The sequence below is a fragment of the Crocuta crocuta genome, unplaced genomic scaffold (genome assembly GCF_008692635.1).
Source record: "Crocuta crocuta isolate KB4526 unplaced genomic scaffold, BGI_CrCroc_1.0 scaffold127, whole genome shotgun sequence".
Classification (NCBI taxonomy): domain Eukaryota; kingdom Metazoa; phylum Chordata; class Mammalia; order Carnivora; family Hyaenidae; genus Crocuta; species Crocuta crocuta.
The window spans coordinates 2,088,946-2,113,132 of NW_027532008.1; the positions used below are offsets into that span (position 1 = coordinate 2,088,946).

The 24,187-nt window shown below is 41.6% G+C and overlaps 1 protein-coding gene across 5 annotated transcripts in view; it reads left to right on the forward strand.

Annotated features, from left to right (window-relative positions):
- The window catches only part of EYA3 (EYA transcriptional coactivator and phosphatase 3), a 93,956-nt gene that overhangs the window by 69,017 nt on the left and 752 nt on the right, over positions 1–24,187 (forward strand). For 3 of the 5 annotated variants that reach the window (XM_077775474.1, XM_077775476.1, XM_077775477.1), the window contains 6 exons: positions 888–977; positions 3,230–3,288; positions 5,417–5,577; positions 8,207–8,321; positions 9,360–9,481; positions 16,385–16,485. In XM_077775474.1, the coding sequence (XP_077631600.1) occupies positions 888–977; positions 3,230–3,288; positions 5,417–5,577; positions 8,207–8,321; positions 9,360–9,481; positions 16,385–16,485 (648 nt within the window). Of the gene's footprint in view, positions 1–887; positions 978–3,229; positions 3,289–5,416; positions 5,578–8,206; positions 8,322–9,359; positions 9,482–16,384; positions 16,486–18,891; positions 22,634–24,187 lie in introns of those variants that run through there. The other 2 variants (XM_077775475.1, XM_077775478.1) reach the window with 1 other exon arrangement.

A 24,187-nucleotide genomic window follows, 5' to 3' on the forward strand; every position in this document is an offset into this window, starting at 1 on the left:
TATGTAAAATAAGAGTACAGAACCTCATAAGTGAAAACCTGATGATTCACTTAAATTTTTTTTAATATATAATTTATTGTCAAATTGGCTAACATACAATGTGTAAAGTGTGCTCTTGGTTTTTGGGGCAGATTCCTGTGATGTATGGCATACGTACAACACCCAGTGCTCATCCCAACAAGTGCCCTCCTCAATGCCCATCACCCATTTTCCCCTCTCCCCCACCCCACCTTGAACCTTCAGTCTGTTCTCTGTATTTAGGAGTCTCTTATGGTTGGCCTCCCTCCCTCTGTGTTTGTAACTATTTTTTTTTCCTATTCCCATCCCCATGGTCTTTTGTTAAGTGTCTCAAGATCCACATATGAGTGAAAACATAGGATATCTGTCTTTCTCTATTTCACTTAGCATAATACCGTCCAGTTCCCAATGGTTCACTTTAAAGCTAAATGAAGTGGTTTTCCTACAAATACTTTGACTTCTCAGGCTTTTTTATTTCCTGGCTATTGAGATTGTCAGATAACTGACTGCTGATGTTACAGTGTGTGTACATGTGTGTGACGGGGAGGCTGAAGGGAGATAAACGGGTGTTGCAATAGTAATATTTTAGCAATAGATAGCATTTCTCACAAAATAGGAAATTTCCACACAGATTGTTGTTTTTTTTTTTTTAAAGTGGGTTTAGTTTTCTAAAAATGAAGTCCTGAAATTTTTAACTTTCCACAATCCCAGATTCTTGTAACTGTGAATGGAATTGCATCAGTAATAGAAGCACTCTTGTGGGCCCATGTTGTTTTGGCCTTGACCCAAAATAACTCTGAAATATTTAAAGATTGGAACCAGTGCTGTTAGTACCAAGTCAAACAAATGTTTCACTTACTGTCTTCCAGGACCCAACAGTAGTGATTGGCTCAGGTTTAACAATGGAAGAGATGATTTTTGAAGTGGCTGATACACATCTATTTTTCAATGACTTAGAGGTAAGCATTTTAAATTGTTTCTGTGCTTCAGTAAAACATTTTGTTTGTTCCATAGCTATTTATTGAGCCAAGCTTACTGTATGTAGAGGAAATGTGGTGAGACGGGGTGGTTGTGGAGAGGCCAGCTGGCCACTCGGGCATGCGTAGTCTTATAAGAACAGTGCCTTAGCTAGGTCACCAGTCTTGTTACTGGCCCTCGATTTTATTGGCTCAAAAATTTGATTTTTGTTAGCCTGTTTGGAAGTGATCTACATCTAGGGGAAATGCGAGCCTATCAGGCAAAACAGTGAAAGTAAACCAACGTTCCTACTTATTCATCTGTATTAAATAATATATAAGGTGGGTTTGATTCTTTGTACTCTAAATTATATTTTGACTATTGTTTGGTTTTACCTTCCTAAAATATAATCTCTTGATTCGTCAGATCTGTGAATGGCTGTTCTACTAACTCATTATAATTTATACATGCTTATTATCCATGTGTACATTAACCTTGATGTCCAGAATCATTTTATAGTTAGAGGCAAGGAAAACCAGGAACAGTGAGAGCTTCTTGGTGAATTTTTTTGGCTTTGACATTTGAGTTCACCTTTGAGGTGACTGTGGTGTAGTAGAAAGAGCACAAGACTGGAAGTCAGAAGACCAGAGAGTGAGTTCCAGGTTAGGAAAGTTATCTCTGCATTCTGGGCTTCAGTTAAACAGTGATCCTACACTGGAAACTAGTTAACGGTTGACTTTCTACCTGGTGAAGAGGATGTGTTGCTGGGACACCAAGGTTGGAAGGAGCAGACTTGTCACTTCATGTCCTTTTGAGTTTCAAACTGTGTGCTACTTACATAACCTAGTTTTTAAAAACAGTGAAAATTTTAAATTAAAAAATAAGATAATGGGGCACCTGGCTGGCTCAATTAAAAGAGCATGAGACTCTTTTGTGACTCTGAGCTCCATATGGGATGTAGAGATTACTTAAATAAAATTAATAAGAAACTAAAAAAATAAAAAATAAGGTAGCGTTTTATAAACATAAAGTAATCCTATTTTTAAATACAATCTAGTTCTACTCAGTGGACAGTTCTCCAACAAATTGAATTACCAGGGCTCTAAACTCTAGTACTTTTGTCTAAGCTCCACAGTGCTTAATCTTCCTCAACTTCACATGTTGATATGTTAGGACATCATAGTTTTTATTCAGCAAACATTTATTGAAAACCTACTTTGTGCCAATAATTATTGCCAAATTGTATTTGTAATGATTTTCTAGACATAGTCCTCACTCAGGACTGAAAGTTCTGTGAAGAATTTGACCTGAATGTGTTCCTGCCCCCCAGGTCAGTGGTTCTCAACTTTAGGGGGCATAAGAATCACCTGGGGAGCTTGTTAAAAATGAAGATTCTAGGACTTCACTCCCAGAAATTCTGATTGAAGTATGTCTGGGGTGGACCCAAGAATATGCATTTTTTAAGAACTTCCCCAGGGGATTCTGATGCAGGTGGACATCATAACATTGCCCTAGGTGGTGTCAACGGAGTGAATCTCTCAGAGTTAGGCAGGGGGTGGCATTTTGTGTCAGTAGTAGCATGGGTGTGGCGGAAAGAACCTTGGATTCAAATTAGAAGGCCCAGCCTCTTTCTAGATTCTTTCTATCACTCACTAGTTCTGTGACCTTGGATCATTCATGTCGCCTCACTTTTAGAACATGAGATTAACTTAAGTGACCACTTCTAGTTCCTGTGTTTGGATTTACAAATTTCTGTTTCAGTCATTCTGTTTTGATACCATTCTCTACCAGTGTCTCTTTCATCTGCAAATGTATTGGGTACATGCTATGTAAGAGCTCATGCTTCCTAGGACCAGACTAGAAGGGTACAAAGGAGGTATAAGATAATGGGTTGTGCCATAAGAGGGCTACGGTGTAATAGAACTTAGAGTCTAGCATAGGACATAGATCTTCCCAACAGTGTGGGAGCTTGTGTTTGTGCCCATGAGCTGTTGTATCATCTCCGTGACTATTGAGATAAGAGCATACCTGAGGGTCGGGATGGTTAAGGAAGATTCCATGAAGACTGTAGGACATGAATTGGCCCTTAAAAGAAGTTGGACAGCAGGGGGTGAGAGTGATCGTCCACACACAGGAGAGACTATGAGGTATTTCATCATCTGCCATAATTTGTGGTCTTTTTACAATATGTTGTGGTGGTAATAGCACTTCTACTCCCTGGACTGAACTAGTGTGTGGTTTTGTCTTTTAACAGGAGTGTGACCAGGTGCATGTGGAAGATGTGGCTTCTGATGACAATGGCCAAGACTTGAGGTGATAGAAACAGTGATGTCTTAAACATCAGATTGCCTGTGCACAATCACTGTCTAGGTTCAGAGGAAAACAAAGATGAGTAAGACATGGCCCTAAAAGTTCTCACAGTCTGTTAGAGGAGACAGAGACAAACAGTTAATGATGGCATTCAGTGTGCAGAGGTGACTGTAGGAAATGTGATGGGGCACAGAAAAGAAAGTAATTCTGCTGGCTGTGGGGAGCAGCTGGTGGCCAACATTGGAGCGGCCTTCTCAGTGCAGTTGACTTTGCGTATGGCCTTAAATGGGGAGCAATGACAGAATGAGGAAAAAGCATTTCAAAGTAAAGGATGCACTCATTTCTCTTTGGCTAGACTTTCAATCAGGAAGAGTGTGCTTCCACACTGGTTACATTTAGATACAAATAAGCATCAGGAATTTTACCAAGGAACCTGATTGTGGGGGTCTGTGGTGTCAGGACTAACCCTGTGGGAGGCGATCTAAAATGTTCTGTCAGGGAGCACTAAACCAGGGGGTCTCAGTGGCAAAATGCTTGCTCAGCCTCCTCATTTCTCTCCTGGCTGCTGCCTCTTGGCCCAGCAGTCTTGGCCAAAATTTATCTAGCTTATATTTAAAGACTTGCAGAAAAAAAGACCGTCCTATTTTTCATGTTAATTTGTTTTCAGGTTTGTCCCTTTTCATAAGCAAACAGTTCTTTCCTGTGTCTACCCTAAAATTGTTTCATCTGTGAATTTTCACACATAGAGCAGAGCTGGGCATGCCTCTCCCTAAGGGCCAAATCCTGTAGGGCTGAAAACGAGGCAAAGGTTCCACATAAGGAGCAGCATCCAGTCACGCCAGCTCGCATAGCCACTGAGCACACCATTCCTACAAGATTTCACTGGGCTTCTTAAGAAAGAGCCCCGTCTGAAGCAGTTTATGATCTACCTGAACCCTAGTGGGTTGGTTTTTTTTCCCCTTTTTTACACGTGGCTAACCAGTACTTACCGAAATATCTTGGCAGCTTTATTTCCTTAGATACAGAATCTTACACTTACTGAATTCAGTTTTGACTTTTGGTTGAACCAGGTTGTCCCTAATTCTGTCGGTCATTTTGTCAATCCCTACTTAGGAAATATTTGTCTCTCCCAGCCTGTTTCACTGTATTACTTACCTATAGCTATGTGACAAATGACCCCAAAACTTAGTAGCCTAAAGCTATAAGCATTATCCTCTCATGGTTTTTATAGGGTGGGAACGTGAAAGTGACTTAGCAAGGTACTGTTGACTCAGGGTCTCTGAGACTAAAATCAAGATATTGACTGGAGCTAAAAATCAGTCATCTGAAGGCTTGATTACAACTGGAGAGCTGCTTGCAACCTCTCACCTGCAGCCGGTAGCGGGAGACCTCCATTGTTCTCGGTCCATACGCCTCTCCGCGAGGCATCCTGGGTGTTCTCACGTGACAGCTGGCGGCTTTCAGAGCGAGTGATCCTAGAGAGAGCATGAGAAGCCTAGTCTCTGAGGTCTAACACCCTCACTTCAACCACATTCTGTTCACATTTAAATGCAGTCCATACCTATACAGAGAAGAATTAGAAGAGAGAAGTATTAAAGAATTTGTGGCCGTTTTCAAGTCACTACTATGACCCATGAACTTAATAAACCAGCTTATATGTCTGAAGACTATCTCATTATATCTTGCGATTATTAGTATTTGGGGTTATTTCCTTCCATTATTTCATCACCTATTTCTCCGCTTTCCATTGTTGCTGTCGTGTGTGTGTGTGTGTGTGTGTGTGTATGTACACAACAATGTTACATTCTGGGTGGGGGGGTTCACTGTAAGATAAGCTCTCATTAATGGGAAGATGCTCTATCCCAAGACCACCTCTAGGGGAAGTTGGTGCTTGAATGGTTCCTACCACTCGTTCCATCTCTCTCCTCCTTCCTTTGATAGCAGTAAAAGGGGTGAGGGAGATGACTAATGGAAGATAGATTCTGACACACAGAGATTAAGGGAAAAGGTTCTTAGAGCCTTTAGACTTGATGTCAGATGCCAGGAATAGGACAGAGAATCCCAGGTGGCATTCAGCCAAACACCCAGACGATATCGATATTAATTTTCATCATCCTCTCTCTCTCTGCAGCAACTACAGTTTCTCAACAGATGGTTTCAGTGGATCAGGAGGCGGTGGCAGCCATGGTTCCTCTGTGGGTGTCCAAGGAGGTGTGGACTGGATGAGAAAACTGGCTTTCCGCTACCGAAAAGTGAGAGAAATCTACGATAAGCATAAAAGCAACGTGGGTGGTAAGTGTGGCATACAACCAGTCTCATAAATCTGTTTCCTTCTGACTTCTTGCATTCTTTTCTAGGCATCCCTTAGAACTCCCTAGCAACTGCTTAGGGATTGGGGGCACAATAACATTTCAGCATAAAAAAATTGAGGTTTGATCAAAACCCTATTGGGAAGAAGCTCTGCATCTCTCATGTACTTCTCTTAGCATGACTTTGCAGAGTTCTCTTGTTCTTTATTAGACAAATACCTTTTTAAAAGAATTGTGTTCCAGAGATTATGTTTGACGACTTATTTTATTCTGGAGTCACAACTGTTGTCAATACTAATTAATAGGTTGCCACATTTTTTGACTGTTTTATTTAACCATCGGAACAAGTCAGATAGAGGGGCACCTGGGTGGCTCAGTTGGTTAAGCTACCGACCGGCTCAGGTCATGATCTCTCAGTTCATGAATTCGAGCCCCACATCAGGCTCTGCTGATAGCTCAGAGACTAGAGCCTGCTTCAGATTCTGTGTCTCCCACTCTCTCTGCCCCTCCCCTACTCATGCGTGCACACATGTGCTCTCTTTCCCTCTCAAAAAAAAAAAGGTAGAACTAGTCACTAGGTTTATAGTGGATAGAAAACTAGGTCCAGAATTATAGTTGGCAGTAGCCCTGTGTTGGACCTTGGAAATTCTTTCTGCCCAGGAATATCTCAAATTATCAGCTGTCGCTAGGCCTAAAATTCCATTATTTGGAATTAATTAATTAGCCATAGAAGAAACATTTCTCATTTTGCATTTGAGAAAACATGTTTGTCATGAGGGTAATGAGGGCAGCTTACCCGTAGTCACAGCTGGAATCCAGTCCCCTAATTCTTGGTATAGTGCATTTTACATTCATGCAGTTCCTTTTTTTTTTTTAAGTGAAAGAAATTTTTCTATTTATGTTTTGTTGTTGTTGTTTTTAAGTAAGCTCTGCGCCCAATATGGGGCTTGAACTCACAACCCCAAGAGCAGGAGAGGAATGCTTAATGACTGAGGCAGCCAGGCACCCCCATGCAATTCCTTCTTTAGTGACGTATCCTTATGAGGAACAGTTTTAAACTGTGAACCGTCACCCTCAAAGATCTGCATATACACAGACTATTGCATGAAGTTTCAGGGATATCATACACTGTCTAGAGCTATATTACCCCAGATCAAGAGAGTCCTCCTGCCACACCATGCTGCCTTACAGTTTGGTAAGCAGAAGGTAAAAATAGGGCTTCAAAGATAATTTTGTTCATTTTTTTTAGAGCCCTCCAGTACCAGATAAAAATCACAGGCATCTGGGCTTTGGGAATCTGATTTGCTGTTTTTAGATTCCCCTTTTTATGTCCTTTTTTTTTTTTTTAATCATGATTCAGAGTCAGTACTTTTTATTTGGACAACTCCATCTTTTTGCTTTTACGCTCTCCAGACATCAGCCTTCTTTTGTTTCCATATACAGCCTAAGTATCTGATCCTTTTTTTTTTTTTGCCCAGTGAGTGCCAGAGTGCCAGGACCTGGTTTTCTAAAGAAAGTGATAATGGTGCTCAGTGAGAATCCCCTGTACCTACCCTGGGGAACGTATTAAAACTAATGTCTACCTGTATTATAAAATAGGAATTAACAAAAGGGTACATCATATTACTAGTTAAGAATGTGACATGTTCACTTATGTGTACCACACATGACATACAGGTATTGGTTTTGTTTTATCAGAGACATTGAAAATCATGTAATTCTAGGCTTGCATTGTGAAACCATCAATCTGAAAACATATTATACACAGTTCTCACAAAAATGCCTTCTCTTACGGCATATCTGTAGTAGAATATAGGATTTCTCTTTCTACTAGGATTTCTCTTTCTACCTTCACTATAAGAAAATACAGGACCAGATTGAATTATTTGAATTTTATAATTCAAGTGTCTGATAACATGCTGCCATCAGATCAATCCTGTTTTTTTCTGTGTCGAATTGTCTGATCTTAAGCACTGTTTTAGTCTCTTCTTAGCTGGAGTTGTTTCACAAGTAAGTATTTACAAATAAATGATGTTCATAGAGTTGGTCATTGAACCTGGAATCTCAGGGCGATTTTTGCACAGGGGCGAAAGCACAGTCCCACGGGAGCAGTGCAAAGCAGTACAGAGACTTCTGAAACCAAAGCCACTGACTTGCTGTGTGTTCTTAGGCAGCCTCCTTTTCCTTCCCAGGCTTTGGTGTCTTTAGAGAGATTGGAAATGCTGCAGACTCTTCCAGCTATAACCCTCATTTTGTCCCCTTTGATTCTTGCTATCACGTTAAAGTAGTGCTCCTCAAAGTAGGTCCATCAGTCTGCGAATTACGTTATTGGCCGGTGATAAAAGAGTGAGTTTGTGGCAGAATCTAATCACGGTGTTTCTTCAGCTGATTTTATTGTGGTGGTTGTGCCCCCCAGAAAACATTCTGATAAAGTCAAAAAGACATCTTAATTAAGTAGGCTGCTCTAGGGTTTTACCAAGAGGAGAAACCTCTTAGCTCAGTAGAATATTTCAGTGACTCCCATTATTTCTAAATTGAATTTAGAAGTTGCTTCCTCTGTGTCAACAAGGTATGTAGTCAAATGATAAATGTGTCTGCTTTTATTCCCAAAGGCCTGCTCAGTCCCCAGAGAAAAGAAGCACTGCAGAGACTGAGAGCAGAAATTGAAGTTTTAACAGATTCCTGGTTAGGAACTGCATTAAAGTCCTTACTTCTCATCCAGTCCAGGTATGGAAATAGTTCTTTTTGTTCTCACCCTCTCCAAGAAACACTCTTTCCTGCCCCAGTCCATGATAGGCCACTCCCTAACATAGGTTTGGGATGGGATGAGAGGAGTTTAAAGTATGCAGGCAAACATTTAGGGCCATTTAGGAGGTGAGGTCATTCTGCACTAACAGCACACCTTTGAATTTTAAGAGAATATTTATACATGAAAGCGTTTTTCTTTCTCCGTACATTTTTCTCACAGAATTAAAGCTCAGGGACCAATAATCTCCAGCCAGGAGATGGGTCTAGTCACATCAAAGAATCCACATAGGAGACACATCACATATTCTAGGTACAGGAAGCTCTGAAGAAATGTACCAAAACCCACTCAGAAAGGCAGGATTCAAAAGGAATATGTTAAGCAGTTTATGGGTATTTCAGCTTGAGGTTTAGAATGGGAAATAAATATAGTCAAATACAGCCTGCACCAATACTCTATTGCTGCCTTCCTCAAAGCAAGAATTCCAGATCTACAACTTAGTAGAGCAAACGGTAAAACTGACACTGAAGGGTGGGTATTCCTGAAGGTGAAGTACATGTGAAATTAACGTGTATTCTGGAATCCGTGTTGCTATTGTGTAAAAGGCAAAGAGGACTTAAATTATATCTTACTTAAGGGCTGAGTTGCATTCAGATGAACTAGCACTGTGGCTTTAAGCCTTTGTTGCTGGTTTTCCAGAGTGTAGGGTCAGTGACATGGGTTGGTGGTTTATTTGCTAACAAGTGCATTGAGCAAGAATGGTTAGAAGGGAAATGAAGCAAGAATCAAGTTCCTGCTCTGTGCCCGCTATATATATAGAATCTCTGTCTTTTAATATAGGAAGTAAATAAACCCAAGATAACTAGAGCAGTAACTGAACATGGCACTGAACAAATATCAGGCTGTTTGAGGTTAGTTCTTAATAATTAGATCCCAAAGAGAAGACCCATTTGAATCCTTGGTCCTCAGTTGGTTTGGTTTCATCGTTCTCTTTTCTTTTTCTTTTTTCTCCCTTCTAGAAAGAATTGTGTGAATGTTCTGATCACTACCACCCAGCTCGTTCCAGCTCTGGCCAAGGTTCTCCTGTATGGACTAGGAGAAATATTTCCTATTGAGAACATCTATAGTGCTACCAAAATTGGTATGGTTTCTGTTTTGTTTCTTGTCTCTTGCTTTACATAATACTACCTACTTATGATGCATTTGATTATTTATTAATCCCTTAATTAAGCATTTATCTATATATATATTTCCTAATATTTGTGATGGGCCAGTTAGTTTAGGCGTAACAGCTGTGTAGCTTGCTCAAAGCCTCATAGCTAGTAAGTTACATAAACAGGATTCAAATCCAGGTTTGTAGAATTAAAGTTTACCATGTTTTTTCCTTTTATAATAATTGAAAAGAACATGTGGATAAATTGGAACCCTTCTGCACTTTTGGTGGGAACATAAAATATTGTAACTGCTGTGGTCAACAGTATGGCGGTTCTTCAGAAAATTAAAAATGGAACTATCATGATCAGCACTCCTGCTTCTAGGTATATATCCAAAAGGATTGAAAGCAAGATCTCAAAAAATATTTGCACACCTATGTTCATAGTCGCATTACTCACAATAGCTAAGAGATGGACGCAGCTCAGATATCCATCCAGTGATTGGATAAACAAGATATGGTATGTGCATACAGTGGGATGTTACTCAGCCATAAAAGGAAAGAAACTCTTGTCATATACTACCACATGTATCAGCCTTGAAGGCATTATGCTAATGACATAGGCCAGTCACAGAAAGACAAATACTTGCTTAGAGAAGTCAAATTCATAGAAATAGAATGTAGAGTGGTGATTAACAGGGGCTTGGAGGAAAGGGAAATAGGGAATTGCTGTTTAATGGGTATAGAATTTCAGCTTTGCACCATGAAAATTTCTAGAGATACATGCTGCACAACAATGTGAGTATACTTTACACTGCTGAAATGTACACTTAGAAATGGTGAAGATGGCAAATTTCTGTTCTGGGTTTCTTACCACAGTTTTTTGAAAAGGAAAAGAACAGTAATAAGGACTAGAATTGAACTCCTATCTCTCTCACTTACTAGTTCTTACCTTAGGCAAATTACTTTATCTCCTGAGCCTCAGTTTTCTCCAATAAAATAACAAACTTCAGAGAGGTTGTGAAATCAAATGACACTATGTATGAAGGTACTTTTGAGCCCCTAAAAATGTATTCAGTATCGAGTATGTGAAACAGTGGGTACTCAGTAAACATTTGCTGAATTAATTAACCGGTGCTAGGTACATATAAAATCAACTTGTTCCATTAAGAAGGCAGCAGAATTCTCACTCTGCTTCTTGTGTGCTACACACGGTCAGGGAAAGAGGAACATGACATTTTAATCTAGTACATGCCTGTTAATCAGCTTTCTCCATAAAAAGTAGGTCTGATTTTTTTTTTTATCCCAGGACCTGTGGAGGTTTAAGCCCACCAAGTCCTTTTGACATTTATTTTTCTTCATTCAGTCAGCAAATATTTCTTGGCCACCTTTTTGTGCAAAGCATTTTGCTAGGTACTAGGGATGTAGCAGTGATCCAAAAAGACAAAAATCCTTGCCCCTAGTGGGAAGAAATAGTCAGTAAATAAGTACGTAAATTATATATGTCATATGATCATAAGTGCTATGGTTGACAATCACGAAAAGAAGGTCATGTTTCTTTTTTTTATTTAAGAAAATTTTTTAAATGTTTGTTTATTTTTGTGAGAGAAACCGAGTACGGGCTCGGGAAGGGCAGAGAGAGAGGGAGACACAGAATCCATGAAGCAGTCTCCAGGCTCCCGAGCTGTTAGCACAGAGCTCGACGCAGGGCTTGAAACCACAAACCTGGAAATCGTGACCTGAGCCAAAGTCAGACACTCAACCGACTGAGCCATCCAGGCACCCCTAATTTTTTATTTTTTATTTATTTTTTATTTTTTTGATGTTTTATTTATTTTTGAGCGAGAGATAGAGACAGCGTGAGCAGGGGAGGGTCAGAGAGAGAGGGAGACACAGAATCTGAAGCAGGCTCCAGGCTCTGAGCTGTCAGCACAGAGCCCAACGTGGAGCTTGAACCCACGAACCGTGAGACTGTGACCTGAGCCGAAGTCGGACGCTTAACCAACTAAGCCACCCAGGCGTCCCCCTAATTTTTTATTTTTGAGAGAAAGAGCACAAGAGTGCATGCAGGGGAGGGGCAGAGAGAGGGACAGACACAGAATCCGAAGCCGGCTTCAGGCTCCATTCAGGTGTTCCTGATGTGTCAAATAAGATTGCTTTTAGCTACATGGAGGAGGTCATTAATAACCTTGACATGCAGTTTAAGCAAAATGATAGGGGTGAAATCCTAATCAGAATGGATTTAAAAGAGAATGGGAAGAGCTGGAGACGTCAACCATATGACAACACTTTAGAATAGATCAATTGCAAAGAATAACAGAGAAATGACGCAGTAACTGGAGGACTATATGGGTTCAAGAAGATTTTTGAACATAAGAGAAATTCTACCAAGTTGATATGTAGGTGGAAATGATTCACATATGAGGAAGGACAATAGTGATACCTCCTGTGTGTCAGGTATTGCCAAGGCGCTAGGAATACAGCACTTACAAAATCCTCTGTCCTCGTGGAATTCACCTTCACTTGCTTGTGCTAGGATAATTGGGTTATCCGTATGAGGAGAAAAGCAGCATGTGTTCCTTCTTTATGCTGTTTGAAAAAATAAATTTCAGGTGGATTTAAAAAAACATGGTAAGTAGAACTTTAACCTTTAGAAGAAAATACAGAAGAATAGAAAAGGATCTCATTTAAAAGACCCAAAATTAGGGGTGCCTGGGTGGCTCAGTGGGTTGAGCACCAACTCTTGGTTTCAGCGCAGGTGATGATCTCACAGTTCATGAGTTCAAGCCCTACATGGGCTGCATGCTGATGGTGCGGAGCCTGCTTGGGATTCTCTCTCCCTGCCCCTCCCCTGCTCGCTCGCGCTCGCGCTCTCTCTCTCTCTCAAAATAAATAAACTTAAAAAAAAATAAATAGACCCAAAAAATAGTTCTTAAAAACAAACCAGATTGGGAGAAGAGATTCGCATGCCTTTTACTTGTTAATTAGTATACAAAATCTATAAAGAGCTATAAATCATTAAGCAACAAACAATGTATTAGAAAAGTGGACAGAAACCTTGGAACAGCCAATTTGCAGAAAGGGAAAATCAGATTACCAGTAAACATATGAAGAGTTCCTTAACCTCACCAATGAAGGGTATGCAAATTAAAGAAATGTGTATTAAAATCTGATGCACTTCCTGTTCATCAGATTTGACAGAAACTTAGTCTGACAGTGCCAAATTCTGTCAAGGAAATGAGAACACTCTATCTGTGGGATTGAAAATGGATATAGCCCTTTTTGGCGAAAGTTTGTCAATGTCTAGAAATGTTAGAGATGTGCATAACCCTATGATCAACTCCACTTTTATAAAGTTTTTTAAGCATTTATTTTATTTTTGAGAGATAGAGCATGAGTTGGGGAGGGGCAGAGAGAGAAAGAGACACAAAATCTGAAGCAGTCTCCAGGCTCTGAGCTGTCAGCACAGAGCCCAAGACAGAGGCTAGACTCATGAACCACGAGATCATGACCTGAGCCAAAGCTGGACTCTTAACCGACTGAACCACCCAGGCGCTCCTAAGCAATTCCACTTTTAGATAGATATGCTTTAGTGCAGGGGTCTGCAGACTCTAATTCATGTGCCAGATTCTGCCCACTGCCTGTTTTTATATAGTTTTATTGAAACATAGCAATGTTGGGTCATTTTAATAACTACTTCACCCTACAGTAGCAGAATTCAGTTGTTCCAACAGAGATTAATTATATGTATATGACCTGCAAAGCCTGAAATATTTACTACCTGACTATTTACAGAAAGTTTGCCAACTTAAGTTGCCTGCCCTTAAGTAATTCTCACATTCACAAGGAGACCTGTGTGAGGATTTTTTTTTTTGATGCCACATTGTTCATAATAGAAAATAATTAGAAACAGCCTACCTGTGAAAATGGATGTCCATGGAAAGAAAATGGATAAATAGATATATCCAAACAATGAATGCTATACAGCAGGTAGAAGTGAATTAACTAAACCTGCATACATCTGCAAGGATTAATATGAAAAGCAATGTTCAACACAAAAAACACATTGCAGATAAGTACAGCATATATCCTTTATTTAGAAGTCAAAAATGTTCACAGCCATATACTATACATTGCTTTTGGGTACATACGCAGAAAGGAAAGGTTATCAGGTGGGGATACACAGGAAACTTCAAAAAAAATCTGTAATATCTCATTCTTATTTTCTTATCTAAAACAAAGATAAAGTGTTATGATTTGACAAAAGTGGGTTGGTGGTAGGCATACAGGAGTTTATTTTTATTCTTTTTTGAGTGTGTATGTTGATTTCATTGACAACAGATTAGGGGAAACGTACCTCCCCCCTGCCCCATTCATATTTTTGCTATTGCTGCCACTGCTTCACTGTGCATTTCATAAGAACCCAGAGCATTCACTAAAGCTTTTCTATAGAGTCCTGACACCTGTTGGGTGGGAATGATTTTATTCCCTTTGACAGTACGTGTGCTTATTTGGTAATTTTTCTTAATCTCATTTCATCCAGAGCTGATTTGTGAAGCTGTAGTGGCACCTGGTACCGTGGTAACCACAGTGAGAGTCTTAAGGCTTTCCTTGACAGAACTGTGAAATGGGGAGCAAGGAGAAGAAATATTTGTTTCCTTCCTCTAAAATGATTTCAGAGCTGTGGTTCTCTTAGTAGCCACTCTGTTATCTTGGACATTAACAAGACTTCTCAAAGTCATCTCTGAAAATGTCATAAGCACTTTTGATAGGGGAAGCCCAGAAACCTAATATTCTCCACAAAGGCTTGGTTGAAGTCTTGCAGTTATAGATTCACTTGTTTGACATTTGGTAAGCTGAGCGGTCATTGGCCATTCCCTCCTGAATGGAAAGCTCATCTCCACGATTGTTTTGAGAAAGTAGAATGCAGGGGGTATATTTACCAATGGTATTGGAGTCATTTTTTCATGTAGCTAGTTCTTCACTTTGAGCTGCTAATAACTCTCTCCATCTCTTAATCCTTTTAGAGGAGACATTCCTAAATGTATTTCATCCTTGATCATTACATGCCAGGACAATGAAAACATCTCTGTGTCCTTGCCCTCTAAATAGGAGATGTTTCCTTTGTTGGATCTTAGGAAACAAGTCTAAAATCTGACTGACTTAAGGTTTTTTTCTATAGACAGATCATAAAGTAGACTGGTTGGCTTAGGTTATAAGGATGTAATATTTGGAATGGCATTAAGACAGCTCTTCAACACTTTGAACATAATAAAAATTTATTGAAATATTTAATATTTGAATTGGGGCTCAAAACATGTACTACAGTCGTCTGCTGAATCATTTATGAGACTAATAAGCATTTACTCTGCAAACATTGACTGAGTTGCCTGATTTGAATGTCAGACATGACAATGCTATTGCAAAGTGTTAGCATTGAAAGGGACCTGAGAACACCTGAGTCAAGCTTTTTATTACAAGTGGGAGGCTGAAGCCCAGAGTAGACTAGTGTTTGGTCCAGGTGACTAGTTCACCTAGTTTGAGATGGCAGTTGGGCTAGAGATTTCAAAGACTTGGCAGTTGCTTAGATGTGCCATGCAGGGCTTCTGAGTGTAGGTATTACAGGTTCTTGTCAGTTAGGATCTAGTTATTTATATACTTACTGCAGCAATTTTCCAGCAGATGGCAGTCAAGTGCCTTGAGGAAGAGGCACTTTTTTCTTATTCACACAGGAATCCTGGTGCTAAGTCACTGGGTCTGGTAAGAAGAGAGGATGAGCCGGTTAAATGGAGCAGGATGAACAAGGAAGCAGAGTTAGGACCTTGCTTACCTGAAGAAGGGGACAGAAACAGGGAAATAAAGTGTAAAATGGTAAAAAAAAAAAAAAAAAGCAAGAGAAATAATTTCATTTTTGTTTATTTATGCAAGTAAAGTGTCTTTCCTATACCAGTATCATCTGTGCATGCTTCTGGTATGTCCCAGATGGGATTTGAATTTTGATGCACTGCCAGTGTTTCTCAACTGCATGGATTTAAATCACCCTCTCTTTCCCCAAGGTCAATTTCAGAGATACACTATCTCAGTTGCAGTTACAACGTATAATAGAATATTCTAGATGTGACAGATTTACTGCCATATTCATTGGTACTCTGAGGCTCTCCCCTGCTAAAAGACGTAAGACCCATGCCTAGGACTGTTTCTGGAAAATGAGGAATTGGAGGAAAATAGTTTGCCCATTTCATGTTACAAACAAATCAGGACCTTACGCTTCCACTTTTTTTCCCCTCTACATTAAAACAGTTTCCCTCCAGGATCATGCTTTCATCATGGCATGACAGCCAGAGCCTACACTTGGAACCAGGAGCCCAAAGTGTAGCTACTAGCTTGTTTGTGATCTAGAACCAGTTACTAATCCTTTCAGGCTCTGTTTCATCTGTACAATAGGAAATGGTAGTGATCTCACTGGACTATTTTGAGAATTCATTAAAGGAGTACCTTGAGAGCTGCTTTGTAAGCTATAAAATGCAGGAGATGTGGAAGAGGGAGGTGGTATCCCACCTCTCACACATTCTAGGCTCCTTTGCCTAAAATCCCCCACACTAAGATCTTAGGGGCTTTACCCTCAGTATGATGATTAAAATAACATAGAAAGCACAATGCCTAGAAAGCCTGGCGTTGTCTTCACTGACATCTTAGTAGCCCAACTTCTCATTCTTTGGGCAGCGTGCCTGCTGGGTCTCCAGCGGCCACACCTACTCCCCTCAGACTAACCACATGGGCTACTACTTGTTCTGTCCACGCATAGGGAGGTGAACCAGCAGCAGCCCTTCTCTTTGGTGTTGAAAAAAGTTAGGGAGAATATCCTAATGGGAAATTTCTTTTTCTCATCAGGTAAGGAGAGCTGCTTCGAGAGAATTGTGTCTAGGTTTGGAAAGAAAGTCACATATGTAGTGATTGGAGATGGACGAGATGAAGAAATTGCAGCCAAACAGGTAACCATAGTAAAGAGAACAGTGCATGTGGGAATGCATCAAGCAATTAGAAAAATGGTAAAAGTCAGAAATCATAGCAATCTGTTGTACATTTACAGTGTTTTCCCTTCTCTTTCTCTCCCATTTTTCTTTAAAGAGGTTCATTTGTTTCCCCAAATAGAGTTTTCCTGTAACTTGTTAGATCCTTCTTTTCCCCCTTCTGTTTGCCACTCAAATTTTAAAATCCTTGAGCCCTGTTGTGGGGACCCCCATCATTAAACCTGATATGGGCCCCATCTTCCATCTTCATCGTAGAGGGCAGTGCCTTCCCAAGAGCATGAGACTTCACTACAAAAAGGCAGATCAGGGGCACCTGGGTGGCTCGCTCAGCTGAGAGTCCAACTCTTGATTTTGGCTCAGGTCATGATCCCAGGGTCATGGGATCAAGCCCCATGTGTTGGGCTCCATGGTGAGCCCTCTCAGAGGGATTCTCTTTCTCTCTCCCCCTCTCCCTCTGCCCCTCAGTCCCACGCATGCTTGCTCACTCTTTAAAAAAAAAAAAAAAAAAGCAAATCATTCTAACTTTTCCAGGCTTTAGATCTTCAAAAAGCCAGTACAGGGGTGCCTGGGTGGCTTACTCGGTTAAGCGTCCGACTTTCGCTTAGGTCATGATCTCGCGGTTCGTGGGTTCGAGCCCCGCGTCGGGCTCTGTGCTAACTGCCAGCTCAGAGCCTGGAGCCTGTTTCAGAGTCTGTATCTCCCTCTCTCTCTGACCCTCCCCTGCTCACGCTCTCTCTCTCTCTCCTAGAAATAAATAAAAATATTTAAAAAAATTTTTTTAAAAAAGCCAGTACAATCAAGTGGAAGTTTAGATAAAATCCTTCCTGCTTCCAAGCCCAGGAAAGATTCTTCTGATGTTAACCTCCTCACTGTGCAAGTCCCAACTCCAGGTCATCTCGTCTCAATACGGGAAACAGTAGATGGAAGGAGTCTTGGCTCTGGAATCTAAAAGTAGATTGGTTCAGATTTTATCTGTTTCTTAGCTATGTGACTTTGGACAGCTTATCCTCATCTGCATTTATTAAATGGATCTACAGACGTTCTTTTCCTTGACCCTAGTGTCCTTCCAGCAACTCTGTTCCTTGGACTTGGAGGTAGTAGGTTGCCAGCTAGGACCAGCTGTCCTGATGTCTTAATCCAGTTAATGTACAGTCTTCAACTATTAACAAATTGTGGGATTGGTAATCTGGTGACATTATTACCTCATAATGTTTTCACTTACCATTTTATGTGGCATTTCTTTCTTTTTTTTTTTAATGTGTTATCTCCGAGGTTTTGATTCTAAAATACTTGTCCTCTAAGAAGGACACTAGTAACTAGTAGATGGAGGCATTAGTGCTTCTTGGTTTGAAGAAGGGAATGGGCAAGATAAAGAACAACTTCAGTCATTAGCAGAGTTGGTGCCTCTAAGCTGATGCCTAGATAATCATATACCTTTGAATAAACCCACTGGAAAATGCCATGGAGTTCCATCCAGTTCAACCTTTACCCTGTGAGGGACCTTTTCTGCAGCTACTTTGACAGAAGCCATTCTGGTTCTTCCTTGAATACACCCAAGGAGGGGAGAGTGCTTCCTGGGTGTCCTGTCTACCAAACTCATGTGTCTGCCTTTCACATCTTGGTCCTAGTTCTGAGCACAGCATAACAAATCTGTTTCTTCTTCTGCATGTTAAAAGCCTTTTAAATATTATATGTGAGCAGTATGTTTGAAAAAACCCTGAGTTACATGCCAAAAGAACTTTTGTAGGACTTCCATATTCCAGGTAATTTGCAACCATTTTGAGCAAAACAGTCAGTAAAGCTAATCCCCTTCAGCTTCAGAGAACATGGTTTCCAACACTTGCATTTTTCAAATCCCTTCTTTAAAATGTGGCTTCCAGGAAAACAAATTTTTTTTAAGTGGCTTCCAGAACACGCAGTATTCTGGAGAGGATTCTGACGACATAGTATATGGGATTATTATTTCTCAGATCTATGTATCCTGCGTCTTAACTCGTAAACAAGATTTGGGCTTTGTAGCTCTGAAACTTACCATCTGTAAAAGTGAAATGTAATATTAATACTGATTTCTTATGTGGGTCATTTTATTTGATCCTGAAGACCCTATGTAGTAGTCAAAACGAGTATATATCATTAAAAAAACAGTTACCACTAAAGACCTAATAAAAATCTCTCATCTTTTCAAGTGTCCTGTAGTGCACAGAGTCCTTATACATATGACTCACCAGATGCTTATAACAGCCCTAGAAGGTGGGCAGAAGTAGAAAGGGTACCAGGTATCTTGGTGAGAGGAACGGGTTTATGGGTAAACACAAGCTCCCAAAAGAAGTTGGGTTAATCAGCTACCAACTGGCCCCTCTCTTCCAGCACAACATGCCTTTCTGGAGAATCACAAACCATGGAGACCTCGTGTCCCTCCACCAGGCTTTGGAGCTTGATTTTCTCTAAGAACTGGAATGAAGACCCTCCCCCATGAGCTCCTTTCCCTCCTGAAGGGAGCTGGAGACCGGAACTGTCTGGGAACTCTCTCTCTCTCTCTCTCTGTCTCTGTGTGTGTGTGTTTCTCTCTCTCCATGGGACGCTGGCGAGAACACAGAACGAACCGCTGCAAGGGACGAAGCTTATTTTTGCTAAGAGTGAGCTGCAGCCCCGTGTTCATCCTCGTGCAGAGGCAGGAGGCGGTCAGATTGAGAGAACAATAGACTCACCGCAGCTACAGTGCTTTTAATTCTTCTGGTTTCTGTTTTGTTTCATTTTGTTTCAAAAAATGAAGAAAAGAAAAGGAAATTCTTGGGGCAGAGTTGCACTCTTAGTTCGCGACCAGTTTGAGAACCGCTCTGAACTTGAGGTGACCGGATGAGCGTGGCAGACTTTTGTGATACCATCTCTTGCAGTCTTTGTAATCTCCGTAGCTGTAGAACATATTCCCAGGGAATGTACATGTTATTTTTATAGTTAAGGGTCTGGTCTCTGAAGCAGGTTTTCCCTCCTTTCTTTTTTCTAGCAAGAAAGGGGTGTGTAAAGTTTCCTTGGAAAATAGCAACTGAAATATCTAAAATACCTCTCTGTGACAGTGGCACCTCTTTAGCTGCTCCCATGGTCTGCTCTCTAGGGTGGTTGCCTTCCTGTTCTTCCATCTCCTAGTTGGCTGAACTGTGGGGCACTGGACACTGATTAACTTTAGACTTTGGTATTTCCCATCCTAGAAGCCTTAGTCGCCTTTCCAGTCCCTGTCCCCCTTTAACCAAATGGCACAACTCTAGGAATTCCCCCTCTTAAGACGGTAAATTCTAAGCCTTCAGCTTGACTCTTATTTCAAAGGCTGTGTCCCAGAGGGCTTACCTCCAAACTGGAGGAAAAGGACTAAGGCTTCATATGAGTTTCTGCTGCTTTGGCTCTTGAAACAAGAAGATTCCATCTTTTCCTCCTGCAGAGAAGCACCTTTCCCCAACAGCTGCTCACCCCTGCAGCCTTCTCTTCCTTCTTAGTCATCGGTACTAGAGTCTTGCCCCTTTCCTGCCCTCTGTACCTCACATCCACCTCCATGCATCTCTGGCCAGTCCCTCAGCTTTGGACCCAAGAAGTTAAGTCTAAGAACAGACTCATAACTACATATGACTTCCTTTGAAGCCCCTAAGCCAAGAGAGGTATTCTGGGCATATATTTACCCAGATCTCTGCCTGAAGCTGAAGAACAGATTGCTATGATCAAAACCCAGTTTTCCCATGGAACACCCTTCCCACTTCTCAAATCCCATTCTAAAATGGGAAACCATAAGGCCAGGAAGACTTTCCTGATTTAAAGTGAGGGTGCTGGAACCCTATTCTATGCCTGAACATTTAATCCTGGGCCAAATGGAGGAACATGTCTCACCCTGACCTCTGGGAAGATTGGTGGGTGCTGGGCAACTAATCCCAGCCTTACATACAGCCTGGCTGTGTTTGTGGATGCTCCGTCCCTCCGAGACCAGCCAGGGCATCTGCTCAGGCAAGATACACTTTGTAGAGCTGCAGAAGTTCAGCCCCTCCCAGGCCACGTGGAGAGCCGTGGCTATCTAAGCACATCAGGTGTGCAGTCTGGGTCCTCAGTAGTAGGCATCCCTTGACCAACCCCTGCTATGATTGCTTGCCCCCCAAGATTCTGCATATATCCATTTCCAGAGATGTTGTGGCACAAAGAGGCCAGGCTCTTTCCAATGCCAGGCCACCCAGATAGCAGCAGAGAAAGGCTGATACACACATTCCTTCAGAACTGATTAAGAAAGTGCTTCATTACTCACAATTTTTAGGGGAACAGTTTTGGGGGAGAAACTGAAGTCAGTACTCAGGACTCAGCTGCCTCTTTGGCCTTGTCTCCATTGGCAGGTGGGGGAAGCGATGGGGCATGTCCTCTGAGGCCACCCTTCCATGGTCTGTGTTCAGCATAGCTGTCCAGATGCTGCTCTGCCTTGCTTGATGATTGATCCTAGAAAGCTCCACCATGGGTCTTCCAGGGCCCAAGCTCTCCCCATTCGGGCCGTATAACTGTTGGTTTCTTGCACTGGACATGGGCATCTGGTTGGCGCTATACTTCAGGCTCGTGAGGCTGTGGAGTGGCTCCCCCATCAGGCACACAGGTCTACATGCAAACGCTTCTCTCTCCCTGCCCTTTGGGAGAAGCTGTTTATCCCAGTATTATGACTTGGACCCTCTTTCAGTGGCATTTCCCCCTCCCCGCCCTGACTGCCCAGCTTCAGTCTTTGCAAAAGGAACTTGAAATTGGCTGAGAGAGGTGAAGAAGCTCTGTAGAGCAGAACAACCTCTGCGGTTTTCTGGTTGTCGCTGCCCTCCTCATAAGGCAGACAGAAGATGGGAGCTCCCTGATTCCTCTTTGCCAAAATGAGTTGTCAGGGAATGCAGTGTTCACCTTTTACCCTGTGTTTTCTTCCTCCCCAGCACAAAGATCTGGAAAGGAAAATAAGTGGGTAGCACCAAGAGCTCTTGGAAACTGAGGGCCAAAGGATACCGTGGGTCATTTCTTCAATGAGGGAAAGTAAAAAGGGAAGCCTCTTTATGTAAAAGTGTCCCTGGGAAATTAGCCACGTGATGAGTCTTTCCCCCAGCTGGGCACTGTGGGTTCTAGAAGATGGGTCTGCACATTTCACAGTGAGAACTGTCTAGCACGGGATCTGAAGTTGTCAGATGGTGTCCTGGGCTTAAGAGGTGGCTTGACTTCCGAATGTAAAACTGACTGTGCCTTAGCATCACTCTGTCCCAGTGCCCCGGGGCAGCGGCTGGTGTCCAGGAGAATAGATGCCCGTTCCAGATGTGGATCCCTACGTGGGCTGTTATTTGGTTTGGGGTATTCCTGTCTTCTGCTCTGCAAGTTGGGGGTGGGGGCGCAAAGCTAGTATCCCGGAGACTTGTGCCACAGCTGATTCGCAGTGTATGCAAACTCCCCTTTAAAGCTCCAGGTAGAATCTGATTGGCAAACTCTAGCTGCAGCACATGGAGCGTCAAGATGTTCATTACTTTGAATGGGTGTCAGCGCCCCTGAACCATGGGGGAGAGGAGTATAGAGGCAGAGCCACATTCTTCCCCTTCCTGGTCTAAGCCAACAGTGGTGGGTTTGGGCCTTCCTCTCCTCACACCTGTAGAAGGGAGGTAGATAGGGCCCTTCTTAAGGAGGCTTCTACTCCTTACCACTAAATTGGTTTCCTTTTTCATCCAAAAGTTGGAACTCTCCAGGTGTTCACACTTACCAAGAAGCCAAATCTGAATTCTGGGATTCTAAAATATCTTCAACTATGAGAGAAAATCTAGTTCTGTCCCATCCCTGATGGGACAGCAGGCCCCCTCTGTCCCTTCCTCTCTGAGTCAGCTCCAACAAGCAAGGCTCCTTGGCTAGTTTCTAATGCACTGACAGGAGCCATCTCATTAAGGACAACTTCTATTCAAAACAGGACCCTCTGGACTTCCGATGCCTCATTTAGCAGGAGAAGGCATTGAGTGGATTGGACATATTTATGTGACTGCGGGCATTCGTGGCTGTGTAGAGTCCTTGACCATAATGTTATATGTAATGGGAACTATCTTATAAACTTGAAAGAATAAAGTTTTTATTTTCTATACAGTTTGCTCCTGTGTCTTTTCTGAGTAGGATCAACCCAGTTGCCCAGCGAAGTAGGCTCCTAAATAGGGCTTTAAAAGAAAATCTGAAAAGCTCATTAGGACGATGGCACCCTTTCAATAAGTCAGTCATTAATTTCATCAAAAAAGTAAAAACAAAAAAAAACCCATTTGGTATAAATGTACATGGGGAAGTAAAAGAAATATTTTAAAACAACTTGCAAGGGAAAGTTTATTTCTTAATTGTTTCTAAAATATATTGCTTTTTAAAGTTTAGGACTGGAATGATAAGAGGTTTCATTTGCTGTCAAATGTGCTAAAACTTAAATATTATTGAAGAGAGAAATCAGTACCTTGCTGTGATGAGCTGAAAATGCAAAAGCAATAAAACTGACAAACTGACATCAAACCTCGCTTGATTTGGCCTGATTTCATGTCACATCAACTACTTTTTCTCATTTCATTTCTTCAGAGTTGAGTCTGACTGTCCCTCACTGGTCTGGAAAACAGTGGAGAATCTCTTTGCCTTTTATTCCAATGAAGGAGACCAGAATTTGGATCTAGCTTCCAAGTACCACACATCAGACTATAAGATGTATTTTTTTTCCGATGAATTATCTCTTAAAAAAGGGCATTGCCTTGGGGCTCCTGGGTGGCTCAGTTAAGTGTCCATCTGGATTTCGGCTTAGGTCATGATCTCACAGTCATGAGATCAGGCCCCAAGCTGGGCTCTGCAGTGGGTATGGAGCCTGCTTGGGATTCTCTCTCCCTCTGTCCCTCACACATGCTGTCTCTATTAANATATATATATATACACACAAAGATGAAGAAATGACTGCTGCTTCATTCCACAGATTTTAGGTAGGACACTATGCTGTTTCAACTTAATTACATATGAACCATTATTTGATAATTTCATTTAGTGATTAAAGATTTAGCCAAGACATTAAAAACACATTTTTAAAAATTTTTCTCAGGGGAAAGTGGGGAATTGCCTAAAACACTGTCTTCTATTTGGGTATATATGGCATCTCCCCTGAACCTAATCTCTGCATGTGACAGGAAGAAGCACTGGCACCAATATTTGCTTTAGTGAAACCCTCAGGAAATGTCCGACGCTAGTTTGGGCGTTAAGCTCACCCTCTGCTGTCTCAACCCTTGATATTCCCAGTGAGTTGAGAAAAATCACAATGATTTTACTTATGGATGTGTTTCTGTGGATTTAAATGTAGTAAGGAGAATGGTCATTTTTCTGAGGTTGTTACGTCTTATTCTGAGATGATGAAGATATTAGTTGGCAGTTTTTACTGCCTTTTTTTGGTTAAAATTAAGTTGGTAATCATGTTGGCCATTTTACGGGTCTGTGAAATTGAAATCTGGAAATTACTGGATGGATTGGTGCTAGAGGTCCTTTCGGCCTTCCCTTTCTGTGTGTCAGAAAGCAGCCCCCCACCCCCACCCCCACCCAGCTGTCCTCTCTGGCATCCTTGGCTCTGGGCCAGTATAGCCGCACAAGCCTCCCGCCAGTCGCTGCTGATTTGGTCTCACCCTCATCT